Source organism: Thalassophryne amazonica, chromosome 13 (genome assembly GCF_902500255.1).
Source record: "Thalassophryne amazonica chromosome 13, fThaAma1.1, whole genome shotgun sequence".
Lineage (NCBI taxonomy): Eukaryota > Metazoa > Chordata > Actinopteri > Batrachoidiformes > Batrachoididae > Thalassophryne > Thalassophryne amazonica.
This window is the reverse complement of record NC_047115.1, coordinates 87,587,481-87,603,562: the sequence shown is the minus strand read 5'-3', so window position 1 is coordinate 87,603,562 and position 16,082 is coordinate 87,587,481. Positions and strand designations below refer to the sequence as shown.

At 38.2% G+C, this 16,082-nt stretch overlaps 1 protein-coding gene across 1 annotated transcript in view; it reads right to left on the bottom strand.

The window, feature by feature from the left end:
• Positions 1–16,082, bottom strand: part of gbf1 (golgi brefeldin A resistant guanine nucleotide exchange factor 1) — a 580,908-nt gene that overhangs the window by 220,016 nt on the left and 344,810 nt on the right. Inside the window, 1 exon segment of the mRNA XM_034185226.1 lies at positions 993–1,161. Within this exon segment, the coding sequence (XP_034041117.1) occupies positions 993–1,161 (169 nt within the window).

Below are 16,082 nucleotides of genomic sequence, written 5' to 3'. Positions count from 1 at the left end.
AATATCAAATGACAAGGATCTATTTTAGCCATTATATAAAACAAATAACGGATGGTTTTACATTATTTTAATGGAACGAATATTTAATTTGGTGAAAGCTGGATCATACCACTCACCTCTACCTTGCCTAGTTAAATGGAACATTCCAGCTTTCACCTCATGAAATATTCGTACCATTGAAGTCAAACATTCATTATTTGTATTTGTCTGATCAAAAAGATTCCAAAAAAAGTATAGCTTGACTATCTATGACTAAATGTTATGGAGTTACGTGTTAAAAAATTAAATAATTATGACAAAGGTCAATTTCAGTTTGTACAGGAGTCAAAAAGTTAAAGTAAAAAAGAAAGTGGTGCAAATTATTGATTGAACCAATAGGATTAATAAATGGAATAGTTTAGACTGTGTTGAATGCTTGGTCTCCAAAGTGAAGGTCAAACGATGTCGACATCCATTGGATTCTATGCAGGGATGAGAACGGGCAAAGAAAAAAAAAATACGAAAATGGCAAAGCCCTATGAAGCTCACAAGTTGTGAGTATTTTAGAGGCATTTTGGGACCACTACAGACACCTAATTTCATGGCGTTCCATTTTATGTTTTTTTGTATGTTGGGGTATGTGGAAACCTGACTGTAATGAAAGAACCTGTCTATGTAGACATTCTTTCAGTGATACCTGCCTCGTGCTAAAGCATATGTATAAATGCCATAGCACTGGACAGATATCACTGAACCTGCCATAACTATTCTTTAAGTGTCTTTCCTTAGCCTGCAGTGAACTCTGAAATATAATGGAACTTCATGCAAGTATGTGTAAATCATTTAAAGAGTTACATTTTGGGTGGGATTTGCATAAGTGGGAAGAGCCAGGAAAATATATATCAGGTACTGTATGTCTTCTGAGTGTTTTTCTATCTTTGCCAAGTTTGTACAAGGGACCAGAGACAACAGCGAACCTGGTGAGGTCAAACACTAACCCTCTGAAGACTTACCATCTCTTTGAGTAGACTGTGTGAAACGAACTCCACGGGGGTTGACATAATCCATTTCATGGACAGAGGTACTGTCTGAGTGCTCTGAAACTGAGTCTTTGTCCTCCAGAACCTCAGGTATCGACTCCACTGAGGCCGATTGAACAGCTTCACCTTGTCTGAACTCACACTAGATGTAACATAAACAGAAAACAAAAAATACCAAGAAAGTTAGACACCTTAAGGTCGTTTATTAGAAAGAGGTAGAGGAGCTCCCAAAACATCAAGCAAGTGATCAAAAAACACTTTAATGCACAAAGACAGGAACAATAGGTACACACAGGAAGGGATTTCCATCTAAACACTGGATTTATAAGTACTATGTCTGTGGTATGGCAACAAATCATCAGTAAACAACACTTTCCACTCCACTGAACAACTCATTAGCTTTGGGTAAAAATGCTTCAATGATATGAGGAAATGAAATCCAGAAGCTTCATTGTTTGCGGAGAAATCATTAGTGGCTATAGAAGTGATGTCAGGTAAAGAATTGAACAAGTTTCTATCGCGATTTTTTCCCTGGATGTTTTCCATTCATGCATGGAGACAATGTTTTCGCTTGCTGAAAGCTGGAACGTACCATTCAGCTTGGCTTTGTACTGTATGTTCCATCTATCAACTCAAACATTCCTACCAGTGCACTCAAACTAATGCAGGAAGAGGAACAAGCATTTTCCAAGTTCCTTTTATCAAAGTGTGTTTTTACTCATGTTTCTTTTTTTTTGGAGCCACTAAACTGTTTAAGTGAAGTACATTTGCCATAAGGCTTCATTACACCTGCAGATGACGAGGTGCGCTGTGTGAACGAACAACAAGCCTGACCAGGTTTTATTAAGGGAAAAAAAGAAAACAATAAATGACACGATGGTGTGTTTGTCATCTCTGCTTTCAACTGAAGACTCAATGAAAGAATGCTGACATTCTGTTGTATGAAAGGCTGATAAAGAGCCATATAGATTATTTGCAGAATCTCATGGGGGTTATTTATATTTGTCATCACCTGCAATCATTCCCACTGTTGTTTTCTTTTAAACTGCATATGCTTTGTGGCATTGAAGCACATAGTGCTCAGCTCCGCTGAATCCAATTACAATCACCATGGAAATACTCGTGCACAAGCAGAGAGCAGGTGTCACGTGTATGAGGTTTTTTGCACTTTAAGCCTGTCATGTCAGCAGTGCAACTACGTTCGGCTAACATCACAACGCACATTTCTGTTTTAATTATTCTGACAACTATGAAGTGCTTTGGTGCAGCACAAACAGTGCACACATGGACATGCATCATGATGAGGTGCACATAAATGTTTTATCTTGTTGAAGTGATAATAGTCTAAACCAGAGTCAGCCAAGGTACATGAGCCCACACTTACACGGAGACGAGGAAACGAGGTGCTGGTGGGGGGCTCAGCACCCCATGCCTTTAGTATTTTTATAAGATAGGGGAAAAAAGAGTTAATTTTACATTGAGCAATTTATTAACTAGGCACTTTTTTACTTAGTAGTTTGTTCAAATATGAATTTTCACTTTCTTTTTAAAAATGGTAGTACTTTTGAAGTTTACTTAAATATCGATTTTGTGTACTCTGCCCACAACTGCTTACAGCAATAAAAAAATATTGTTTTTTTAACAATTTTTAACAATTTTTTAACAAACAGAAAATAGTCCCAGCTTGCTTTTCAGAGCTTGTAGAATTCAAACATTTTCGTGCAGGTGGTGTTGGGGGGTAATTTTGTGTTTCAGCTTTTTTTTTTGTTTTTCACCACTTTCATCCCTGAATATGTCAATCGTGAGTCACTTTTGTGCGGATTAAAGTTACTAACTGGGACTCATGTCTTGTTGCGAGAAAGAAACGAGAATCGTCCTCCGTTCTGTTCACACAGCTCAAAATGCTGCGCGGCTCTCTGCCGAGTCAAGTTAGAATGATAGAATCCAGTCTGAATTAATAACTTCAAAGCAAAACACTGTTTTGTTTATTTTTATTTATGTCCAGACATCAAGGATACAGTGACCAATTTCATATTTATTTACTTTAAGACTCAATGAAATACACAGAAAACCTGTAAAGTCTACTTTTAGTACAAAATTCACAAGAGGTATTGATAAGGGAAACGATAAGGAATCGATAATGGCATCGATAGATAAAATCTTATCAATACCCATCCCTAATCAGATTTTTTTCCATATGCAATAAACTACTTAGTTCCATTAGTCAAGCCTTGAACTGAGGCACAGTGTCCGATTTCCAGAGTCTTAAAATCAGTCTTTGAGTGATGACCATTCCATACGTGATAGTGCTCTGCACCGAGGCGCTGCAGTTTTGTAAGGACAAAGAATATCCAAACAACGCCATCTCTGGGTCAGAACTAAACACACAATCATACATTTCAGAAAGCCACTTGAATATTTCACACCAGAAATTATGCAATTTTGGGTAGGTCCAAAAAAGGTGATCTACAGATCCCTCTGCAGACCTGCAACAATTAAACAAGGGAGAGACAGAAGGATGAATTCTATTTAACGTTTGAGTACTCTAACCTGCGGATTAATTTAAACTGAACTAACTGGTGTTTAGCATTAATGGAACAGGCGCAAATTCTGCTGAGGCTCTCCTCCCAAACAACGTTCTCATCAGTCTGCAGTCTCAGCTCTTTCTTCTGCAGAGAGAATGGAGCTGACTTTTCTTGATTCGTCAGAATAGAGGACGACATGTGGGCATATATTAACTTAATCCATGAAACAAATGGGGGGCTGAATCGAAATTCCTCCAACTCCTTCCACATCCAACTGATCGCCTTAGACTCTTTCTCTGCGTCTAAGCAGAGGGCAGTGACCTTTTGATCCTTGCCATAGTTGTGGTACAGTAGATTTATTAACCTTCTGACACTGAAAAAGGTAAATCTATAAGGAATAAAGCCAGTTCAGTCAGCATGGATAACAGAAGTGATGTGTTCATTCAATCTATTTGCTAAAAGTTTTGTTAAAATTTACATGTCAGATTTCAGCAATGCAATTGGTCTATAAGATGCAGGGTCTGTCTTGTCTCTACCCGCTTTTAATATTAGAGAGATACTGGCCTCATATAAAATGCTTGGAAATTTCACAAGATTCACAAGAGTGGGTGAAAATCCTCAACACGAGGGGCGCTAACTTCTTTGCATGTTTTTATACAAGTCTATGCCAAAGCCATCTGGGCCAGCACATTTACCATTAGGAAAGGATTTTTTTCACAGCATTTAATGTCTCACATGCTGCGTCACTCAATTTAGGGAGATCCAAACGTCCCAACCTGTCTGAGATGTTACCTTTTGCTCTTGATGTATGTAGCTGTTGGTAAAAGTCCCTGAAGCAGGAGCGATAACATGTAGTCATGTTTTGGCAGAGCTCCTGACCAGGGCAAACTTTTTAACAAATATTTTAGTTTTTTCAGTCAACCCCAAAGAAAGCTGACCAACTCACAGGATACGGACCCATCAAAACTTTTGGTTCTTAAATTTGCACGCCATTCACAACAGATCAGAAGATGCTATGAGCAAAAATAAATCAGATAAAGACCAGGCCACTAAAGCCCCAGGCTCTACTATCTGAAGGACTTATCTGAAGTGATGGCAGCTATCGCAAGAAGTGAGAGTAAGATACTGTCTCATATAGACTCGTGCATGCGTGATTTAAATGCCAAAATAGATTCTATATGGGATGATATGGTGAAACAAGAAACTTGCGTGAAAGATCTGGAAAATGGACTGAACATGTACTCGGATAAGACAACGAATATGGAGGGAGATGTTGGCCAGCTGAAGTCGGAGGTTGCTACGCTACAGCTAAAGCTGGACGACTTGGAAGGACAGCAGTGCCGATGCAATGCACGCATTATCGGGATAAAGGAGGGAATTGAGACCAGCGGAGGCCAGCGACCTACAGAGGCTATGGCTAAGATACTGCAGGACCTGCTGGGCCTCGACTTTGCGCCGACTTTGGACTGGGCCCACCGCGACCTGCAGCGCCACCCAACAAAGAAGAACCCACAGGAGTTATGGTGGTGAAATTTCACTATTTTCAGGAGAGAGAGATGGTGTTCTGCAAAGCGCCCGCACAACCTCACTGACCCTCCACGGCAAAAAAGTAAGTATCTTCCCTGATTACACTGCCATGGTGGAAAAGAGGAGAGCAGTGTTTACGGAGGCTAAGCAGCTCCTGCGGAACAGCCAGGGGATCAAATTTTGGATCGTCTTCCCCGCGGTTCTTTGCATCACCCTGTCGACAAGCCAAGAAAAACAATTCGAGGACCCATCTGTAGCAACTGACTTTATCCGGAAGAATCTAAAGCCTTAGGACATGAACCTTGTCTGAGATGCAGATTGCTAACAGGAGTTAGCGGGTAACTGCTAATGTCGATAGTTTTAAAACACAGAGTGAAAATTTCCACTCTCTGCTCTTTTTCTTCCTTTAATGTGGGACAAGAAAGGTGGCCTTTATTTATTTATTTATTATTTGCTAGTCTGTGGACTCCTGCGGGCAGCTGGACATTGCTGCACGGGGCTTTCCCCCCTCGTTGGATGCCGGCGAAGGAGCCGTTGCTGGCGGGCCTTATATGTTGCAGCCGCATTATTGACGGATGTGACGTTGCCCCATGGGTGTCTATATGAAAACACAAATCTAACATTAAAAAAATAATAATGACACAAATATATTATGAGTTAATTAATTATTCAATTATTATGACATTAAACCTAAAACAAACAAACAACCTGTTAGCTAATGCTCATTTATATGCACCTAATTTTATTTAAAAGTCGTTAGTTTCCAAAAAAAAAAAAATCTACAAACTTTTTTTCTGTAAAAACATTAAGGCCATATGGGGTCACTGAAAAATATATTTGGTAGTCCAGATTATTAGATGTTTGGGGGGGGGGGGGGGGGGAGCACAAAATTAAATATTTCAAGTCTTTTGTGAAGCAACATAGACACGAAAATTGTTCACCCTGGTTGGGGCATATTGGGTTTATGTATGGTTATTGGCTTTGTTATACAAGTGATAAGGAGTGTGACCTCTAGAGAATTAGTAGATCAGCATGTCTTTTTGAGGCTACTATTTTCATTTTTCTTTTTCTGGGTCACCGACGGGAAATATTGTTTCTTATATACTATTCTGTTTTATGGTAAATGATGTCTGATACGCTGAATGTGGGCAACGCTCTTTATATTCCAGATTTTTGAACTGGAATAAAAAGGGGATGCATAACCCAGTTAAATGCAGCAAAGTTTTGTACACTTAAAATCTTTGAACTCCGACATTATATTTCTACAAGAAACATCATGTAGAGAGGGAGAATGCAAAGCTAAAGAAGGCCTGTGGGGGCCACTGAGCAGTGCACAGAGTAGACCAGTTTTTTGGAAGCTCCTCCGCGGTGCTCTTGAAAATTAGTATTTTGGCAGTCTAAAGTAATTTTTTCATTCTCCCTTGACCTCCCAAATTCTTTGGAGCCTCACCCGAGCCTTCTCTAAGAGACGACATGCCTAATAAACCTGACAACGCCGAGTCACGTCGAACTGTCTCTGCTAATGCTAGCACTAGCAGCGCTAGCGGCCTCGCTACCAGCAAAGTTACAAGCAACGACATGAATGACCTGCCACCTATCTGGGAGAAGTATCTGAGAATCTTCTAAAACATACAGTGAGGAAAATAAGTATTTCAACACCCTGCGATTTTGCAAGTTCTCCCACTTAGAAATCATGCAGGGATCTGAAATTTTCATCTTAGGTGCATGTCCACTGTGAGAGACATATTCTAAAAAAAGCAATCCGTAAATCACAATGTATGATTATTTAATAATTTATTTGTACGTTACTGCTACAAATAAGTATTTGAACACCTGTGAAAATCAATGCTAATATTTAGTACAGTAGCCTTTGTTTGCACTTACAGAGGTCAAACGTTTCCTATAGTTTTTCACCAGGTTTTCACACACTGCAGCAGGGATTTTGGTCCACTCCTCCATACAGATCTTCTCCAAATCTTTGAGGTTTGGCATTTCAGCTCCATCCAAAGATTTTCTATTACGTTCAGGTCTGGAGACTGGCCAGGCCACTCCAGGACCTTGAAATGGTTCATACGGAGCCCCTCCTTAGTTGCCCTGGCTGTGTGTTTGGGGTCATTGTCATGCTGGAAGACCCAGCCATGGCCCATCTTCAATGCTCTTACTGAGGGAAGGAGGTTGTTTGTCAAAATCTCTCAGTACATGACTACATCCATCCTCCCTTAAATACGGTGCAGTTGTCCTGTCCCCTTTGCAGAAGAGCACCCCCAGAGTATGATGTTTCCACCCCCATGCATCACGGTTGGGATGGTTTTCTTAGGGTTGTTCTCATCCTCTAAACATGGTAAGTGGAGTTGATTCCAAAAAGCTCTATTCTGGCCTCATCTGACCACATGACCTTCTTCCATGCCTCTTGGATCATCCAGGTGGTTACTGGCGAACTTCAAATGGGCCTGGACATGTGCTGGCTTGAGCAGGGGGACCTTGCTGCCCTGCAGGATTTTAAACCATGACAGCATCATGTGTTACTAATGTAATCTTTGTGACTGTGGTCCCAGCTCTCTTCAGGTCATTGACCAGGTCCTCCTCTGTAGTTCTGAGCTTTCTCAAAATCATCCTTACCCCACAAAGTGAGATCTTGCATGGAATCCCAGACCGAGGGAGATTGACAGTCATCTTGTGTTTCTTCCACTTTCTAATAAATAATCATAACAGTTGTTGTCTTCTACCAAGCTGCTTGCCTGTTGTCCTGTAGTCCATCCCAGCCTTGTGCATGTCTACAGTTTTGTCCCTGGCGTCCTCAGACAGCTCTTTGGTCTTGGCTATGGTGGACAGGTCGGAGTGTGATTGAGTGTGTGAACAGGTGTGTTTTATGCAGGTAACAAGTTCAAACTGGTGCAATTAATACAGGTAAAGAGTGCAGAATAAGAGGGCTACTTAAAGAAAAATTAACAGGTCTGTGTGAGCCATAATTATTGCTGGTTGGTAGGTGTTAAAATACTTATTTGCAGCAATAACATACAAATAAATTATTTAAAAAATTATACATTGTGATTTCCGGATTTGTTTTTAGATTATGTCTCTCACAGTGGACATGCACCTAAGATGAAAATTTCAGACCCCTCCATGATTTCTAAGTGGGAGAACTTGCAAAATCGCAGGGTGTTCAAATACTTATTTTCCTCAGTGTATTAATGAGAGATTTGACAAGCTGGAGCAGACACTCGATGCTGTGAACTAGTCTAGGTTGATTTTAAGATAAAGTGACACCCCCAGGCATTTTTGAGTAAAAGTTGGCAAACAACTTTTTCTAAATGTATTTTTTGTGCTGAATCCATTTTTGCTGTTTGCCAAGCTGTACCTCCCACGTGGAACCCAGTAGGGGGCGCTTTTTGTAAAACATTTACGTTTTTTTGAGTATAAAACCTGTACATCTTCAAAAAGTGAAATTGCAGAAAGTTGCATATATCCCTTAGCTAGATTAGTTAAAAACGTAGCTTTAATTGGATGAAAGAAACTCTCAAAAACAGACCTTGTGGTAATGTACAAATTACAAATTTCCATAATAATAAAGATTGTAGCCAAAATTAATGGTCTCAGTGACTTTTCTGGCCATGCCTTAATGTCTACTTCTCAGAATATATCCCACATTGTCATGTGGAATAAACAAATCACTAGACTGTATAGCCCAGGTCAGAATCACCAAAATGTGTACAGGAGGCATGAAGAGCCTCTGGCATTTCTGAGTGGGCAAATAGACTTTCAGGAAAAGTTGGCAAGTGGACTTTTTTAAGGGTATTTTTTTCTGCTGAATCAATTTTTGCACTTTGCCAAGCTGTAACTCTTATGTGTATCTCAACAGAACTGTCACCTAATAGGCTAATACTGTATTTATACAGCAGATATCTCAGTTCTGGCTAAAAAAAAAAAACAACTTTATATTGTGATATAAGATTTATTGGGTACAGGAAACAAACATAATTAAAACACATCAGACATACAGTATCCTACAACATTCCTGGTGAACACTGACCTTTTATTTTGTACATACACAAAAGAACATTAACATCATGCTGGAGGCAGCAATATACCATATATGCAACCAATCTTTCATAGAAAATATTTAGCATAAATAAACCAAAAGAAACATTTAGTTAGATGAAACTACAATCTTTAAACTACTTGTATATCCACATGGACATGTAAATGATGAAGAGTAAATAATTAACTAGGATAATGGTTGACCATATTAACATAAAACTGTAAACAATGGTGAGCGAGATTCTCAAATATGACCTCATCACCAAATAAAAATCTATTTAAAACCCACAGTTTCACAACACTAAACAGAATGTTATATCATGCCCTGGAAAATGCTCTTATTCAATTCAGTAACTGCTACATTCTGCATCACATGAATTGCACTTACATGCTGCAGAACAACGCAGATGAGATCTTTTAATTTTGTTAAAAAAAACAATCATAATAATAACATTAATGTATACATTTAATAATAAAATGTATACATTTAAAGTTTTATTAATATTTAAAATTATTATAAACTTAATAAATATCTTAATTCAAAATTATAATCAAATTACAATCATTATGTTCTTAAATACAAACTATGCTATGTTTGCATTATGTTTCCAATCTTACTACATTTAAAATCTTCTAAAATTTTCATTTTGCTGGTGACCTCCACTTTTTTCCACTTTATTTTATAGTATAAGATGTAATCTTAGTATTGTACAAATATAGACCAAAAATCAATTGTAGAATTATTTTTATATCACTTTTTGTAGTCAAAAACCTACATATTAACAATTTCCCATTTAACATGTAAATAGAAAAAGTCTCATAATTTTTAAAAAGTGCAGTGACCCCCCCATTTTTTTTTTTTATAATGTCACTAAATACCTTCAACTTCCTCCAAAGTTTTAAGACATTCTCAATGGTGGAAGTGAATACCCACATTTGTCTTTAATTCTGATGAACAATATTCGAATGATGTGTGGAAATAACGGGAGAAAGTAATTTACTTTAATCTGAGGACAATAGTCTGCTAGTGGCTCCAAAATAAATGACTCAGGAATTTTAGATATTCTATTCATCTGCTTGAAATATGGGAATGACATAAGATATTTTAATGACTACAATGAGAAATTAAATTTCAGTTATCATTGTCACATCCAGTATCTTAATTCCCACCAAAAATAACCAACTACACTTGATTATTGTTGTCACACATGATATAAAACTGTAAAATGTGGAATTTCCTGAATTTCCTGGTCGTCCCAGATTTTGGGCTGTATTACTTGTACATACGAGGTACAGCTTGGCACACACCAAAGATGGATTCAGCACAAAAAATACTCTTAGAAAAGTTCACTTGCCAACTTTTGCCAAAAGTCTATTTGCCCAATCAGAAATGCCAGAGGCTCTTCATGCCTCCCGTACACATTTTGGTGATTTTGACCTGGGCTATACAGTCTAGTGACTTATTTATTCCAGATGACAGTGTGGGATGTATTCTGACAAGTAGTCATTAAGGGATGGCCAGTAAAGTCACCGAGACCATTAATTTTGACTACAATCTTTATTTTATCATCGAAATTGGTAATTTGTACATTACCTCAAGGTCTGTTTTGAGAGTTTCTTTCACCCAATTAAAGCCAAATTTGGTTCTAATCTAGCTAAAGGATAAATGCAACTTTCTGCAATTTTACTTTTTGAAGATGTACAGGTTTTATACTCAAAATAATGGAAAAACATCAATTAAAAAAAAAAACGCGCCCCCTACTGGGTTCCACGTGGGAGGTACAGCTTGGCAAACAGCAAAATTGGATTCAGCTCAAAAAATATGATCAAAAGGGGTTGAGTTTTCTCCCATTTAAGGTCACTGAAAGCAGAAGCAATTTTCCTGCAGGAAAACCATGTTAGTGTAAAGGAACAGCACAGACTTAAAGCCAACTGGATCTCTCAGGCCTATCAAGCCCCCTTTACTCGTAAGACTAGAGGGGTGGTGATCCTTATCCGCAAAAATGTCCATTTTTGCCTTGAATCTGCAACAGCAGAACCTTATGGCAGACACCTATTTCTATCTCTGATCATATAAATTCCTTACCAATTAGTATGCCTAACATTTATGCTCCAAACTCTGACAACCCAGAGTTCTTTGTGAAAGTCTTTAACATGCTACCACCCTCCTGTGCAAATATTATAATTGGTGGTGATTTTAACTGCTACTTGAACCCGTTATTAGACAGAGCTTCTACCAAACCTGCACCTCAAATTGCTGCAGTACAAACCCTGAATGACAATTAAGGCAAGAAACTGAATAGACATCTGGCAGCTCCATCATCCAACTGACAAGGATTTTTTCCTTTTACTCCCATGTCCATAAGTCTTACTCAAGGATAGATTATTTTTTAATATCTTCTGAATTATTACATTGTGTGATCAACTCTTCTTATCACAACATTCTGATTTCAGATCACGGTCCTGCCTCGCTCGAATTGATGGGTGCCCTACCCAGGCCTAAATATGGCTGGTGTTTCAATCCTCTCCTCATACAAGATCCCTCATTTGTCGAGCACATCACCAAATGTATTGATGAGTTCCTGTCCTTTAATGACAATGGAGAGGTTTCTGACTCCACGTTATGGGAGACATTTAAAGTTGTGGTCAGGGGTCATAGCATCTCTTCTGAATCCACCAAGAAGCGCGAAAATCGGTGACTTGTTGAGCTTGAAAAGCAGCTACCAATATTCGAAGAGGCCTATAGAGCCTCCTTATTACAGTCCGACTACAACAGGATGCTAAAGTTGAAATACGAGTATAATAATGTTCTCAATAAATGTGTAAGCCACCTATTAATGATAACTCAAACAAAAAAAATTTGAATTGGATGAGAAACCTGAAAAACGCTTAGCAAGTCAACTAAGAGGTGAAGAAGCCAAACAAGCAATTCACAAGATTAGAGATAAATCTGGCAACTTAGTGACCCGACCAGAGGAGATAAATAACTGCTTCAGGGACTTTTATAAAGAACTACCGTATTTTCCGCACCATAAGGAGCACCTAAAAGCCTTAAATTTTCACAAAAATCGGCTGTGCGTCATATAATCCGGTGCGCCTTATGTGTGCACTGAATTCCAAAATCTGTAAAAACGACGATGATGTTGTCCTTGACTGTCGGACCATTTCCCGCTGACACAGGGACGTAATACGTACATTACGTATGCTGGCAGCGATAAACCAATCAGAGAACATTACATGGTAATGTAATGGTATCTGACCATGGTAATTTTTAAGAGGAAGACGCTGCCAAAAGAAAAGTTTCCAGCCGGAGTCATTGCTAAGGCCATCAAAAGGGCTGGATGGACGAGGAGAAAATGAGTGAGTGGCTGAGAGAAGTGTATGTAAAAAGACCGGATGGTTTTTTCCATGCATCACCGTCGCTGTTGATCTGTGACTCCATGAGCGCCCATCTCACCGCTACTGTGAAAAACCAAGTCAAGAAAACAAATTCGGATCTTGCCATCATTCTAGGAGGACTAACAAAAGAACTCCAACCGCTGGACATTGGTGTAAACAGAGCGTTCAAAGTGAAGTTGCGAGCGGCTTGGAAGCGATGGGATGGCAGACGGCGAACACATCTTCACTAAGACGGGGGTGCGCCTTATGTATGGGTTAAGTACAGAAATGGACCCCATAATTGAGGGTGTGCCTTATAATCAGGTGAGCTTTATAGTGCAGAAAATACGGTATATTCAAGTAGGGTAAAAACTGAGGCAGGTTTTACAAACTTTTTTACTAATCTAAATATTCCGCAATTGGATAACACTTCGAGGGATGATATTAACAGTCCTATTACACTGTCTGATCTCCTGGGTGCAATTAAGGCCTCTCCCACTGGAAAATCAGCTGGACCAGATAGGTTTTGCAGCGAATTCTATAGGACATTTAAAGAGAAAATGGCACCCCTCATGTTAAGAATGGTCAAGGATTCATTTGAAAACAAGAGACTTCCTAGCTCATTATATGAAGCCAATATTTCTCTGCTATTAAAAAAAGGGGAAAGATCAGACTGAACCAACTAGCTATAGACAAATTACACTAAATTTTGATCAAAAATATCCTAAAATAAAAAATAAAAACTAAAGTCCTGGCTACAAAAGTGGGCAGGCATATTTCTAAAATTATACATCTTAACCAGATGGGTTTTTATTCCTGGAAGATTTTCATTTAGTAATGTTCGTCTGCTGATAAACACCATGTACACACACCACGGTAAGATGAAACAAGCTGTAATTATATCCCTTGATGCTCAAAAAGCGTTCGACCAAATTGAATGGTCGTTTATGTTTGCGACTTTGACGCCATTTGGCTTTGGTGCTAAATTTATAAACCGATTTCTTCAATTCTCACCAACCTGGATAAGTCACAACCTTTTAACCTGCAGCCGGGTGTAAGGCACGGTGACCCCCCTATCCTCCCCTGTTTTTGACATCACGCTAGAACCGCTTGCTATTCCAATAAGGAGCGACCCTGGATTGTATTAACTCTTTTAGTAAACTTTCAGGATATACAATCAACTGAGATAAAAGTGAATTTTTGCCTCTCACAAACAACCTGTGCCCCGTCTTCTTAAGGTCTCTGCCATTTAAACAAGCTACCACTCACATATAGTGCAGCAGATAAGTGAAACAATCATGCAAATGGTGATAAAAGCATCAAATTCGGCAGAAATACTACTTAGACACCCCTCTTTTGAAAAAAACGATTGGCCACTTGACTTTCAATCGGTGGTCAGGTAGGGGTCAATTGAGGAATTACACAGAGGTCAAAATTAAAAGATGCTCCAATCATATTGAAAGATATTCCACATTATTTGCCTGATCATAAAGATTCCAAAAAGGTATAGTTTGGACTATCTGTGACTGAATTCTATGGAGTTATGGGATAAAAACAGCAAGAATGGTGACAAAGGTCAGTGTCATTTTGTACAGGGGTCAAAAGTTAAAGTTGTTCCAATTTTGGTAATTTTTTTTCCCAATTTGATATCACACACACCCCTATTTTGTGAGAAGTGGTCTCCCAGAGGCATTAAAGATCAGTATAATTCAGTAGGATTTGGCACATATGAAGTCTTTGTCCAAAACTATCACAAAAGGTCAGTTTTCATCAGGTCTGTAAAATATCAATTACAAACTGATGCAAAATCATCTCTCAAAAGCTCAATGGCCTGTCAAATAAACTTCAAGAGATCCAGCCTCAAGCATCAGAGATTTGGAACAGTTCAGTAGGGGATCAGCCGGATCACAGACACATGCACAGGGTGAGAGCTCATGCCGACTCCATGGAATCCAACCTCCCAGCTGAAGTGCACCGTGTATCCTACCCATCTGAAGAGATCCATGCTTGATATTGCAACCACAGTCTTTTTCATGAAGAAAGCACAGACGTTCAGAGGTCACACACAACAAAGCAGTATGCAGGTATGGACATGAAAATCATATTTTATTTGATATCATACTTGATCATTGAACACTACTAAATTGCTCAATGCTTCAGAATGTTAGTGTGAACTACAAATTATAATAATATTCTTAGTATATAATCACTTATGTTTATTGTAATAATCTAAAACAAGTGGAAATATTAAGTTTGAATAAAAGTTAGTTTAAGTGGAACATATAATTGCTGTAATACTTGTGTAATAGTATTAATGAATGTATCTATTTGTAGAAAGTGATATAATTAAATCAATAAATGTATTTTGGTTCTGATGCATTTTGTTCTTGATTATATTGACCAAAGGTTAAATTCAGTCAAATTGGAAAGGATAGAAATCTTTATGTAGTGTAATGACACTGCCGTTATTCTGGACGAGACTCGCTGAAATTTCTAATTTTGCAAAAAACAGTGGAGCCTGGGAGACCACTTAGACAAAATGAAGGGGTGTGCAACTTGAAATTAAAAAAAAATAAAATAAAATTTCGGCCACCCTAATGTACCTTCTGGCAATTTGTAGCTAATCCTTCAGCTCTTCTTTTGAAGAAAATCCTCCTCAAAACAACTTCACCATGACACTGTATACAAAATGCAAAATCTACACTGTGCACAATAGTCTAGCAGCTAAGGGACAAATTTTAGGGGAATCATGCACTTTTTTACAGAAGCGCCAAAACTTTTATCAGAGGTACCTTATAGTGTCCTGAAGTAAATAAGATCGGGAGACATTGAATCCATAAACGTCTACACTCTAAAAACTTGGGTTTAAGAGAATAACCATTTTCAGCCTTCTACAGCATATAATTCATGACAAACTCTTATCCAAATGTCTATTTAAGTTTATAATATAAACTTGAAGGTTATGAAAAATGTATTAAGGCTAAGTAGGGATGCTTTGAATGTACTTCAGTGTGCTTAGAAAAAGCGTTAATCTAGGGAAAGTGACTAAATATTGTATAACTCATTGTGAATATCAATATACCTATGCAATATAGCTGTTTGCGAGCATAGGGCAAAGGAAAGATGCTACTCATGCACTCTAACATATTTATACTCTAAAATAACAGTGTTTGAACGGAAAGAAATGCTTTTTTATTAATTACAAGAAATTAATTTTGTTTTTATGGCCATAACCATTTAGTTTACAATTTAAAACACTCAGTTTACCTTATGCTATATCTTCCATAACATAAAATCATGACTATATTTAATTTACTTAAAGTGATTGAAAGCTGTTTACATGCATAGAAAAGAAAGTATGCTACAAATGCACTTAAACATAGTTTACAGTCTTAAAAAAATAATGGTATATTAATGTTACAATTTAACCTCTTTCCATTTTGAAACATACCACCCTGCTAATATATAAGGATGTACGACGACGTATGACGCCGCACGATACATGATCACATAAGCTCAGTATAGCTTTGCACTAGTTGCAGTAGCCATTCTCTACAGCTTAACAAGGTCCAATCTTGATCACTGGCCCCCTACA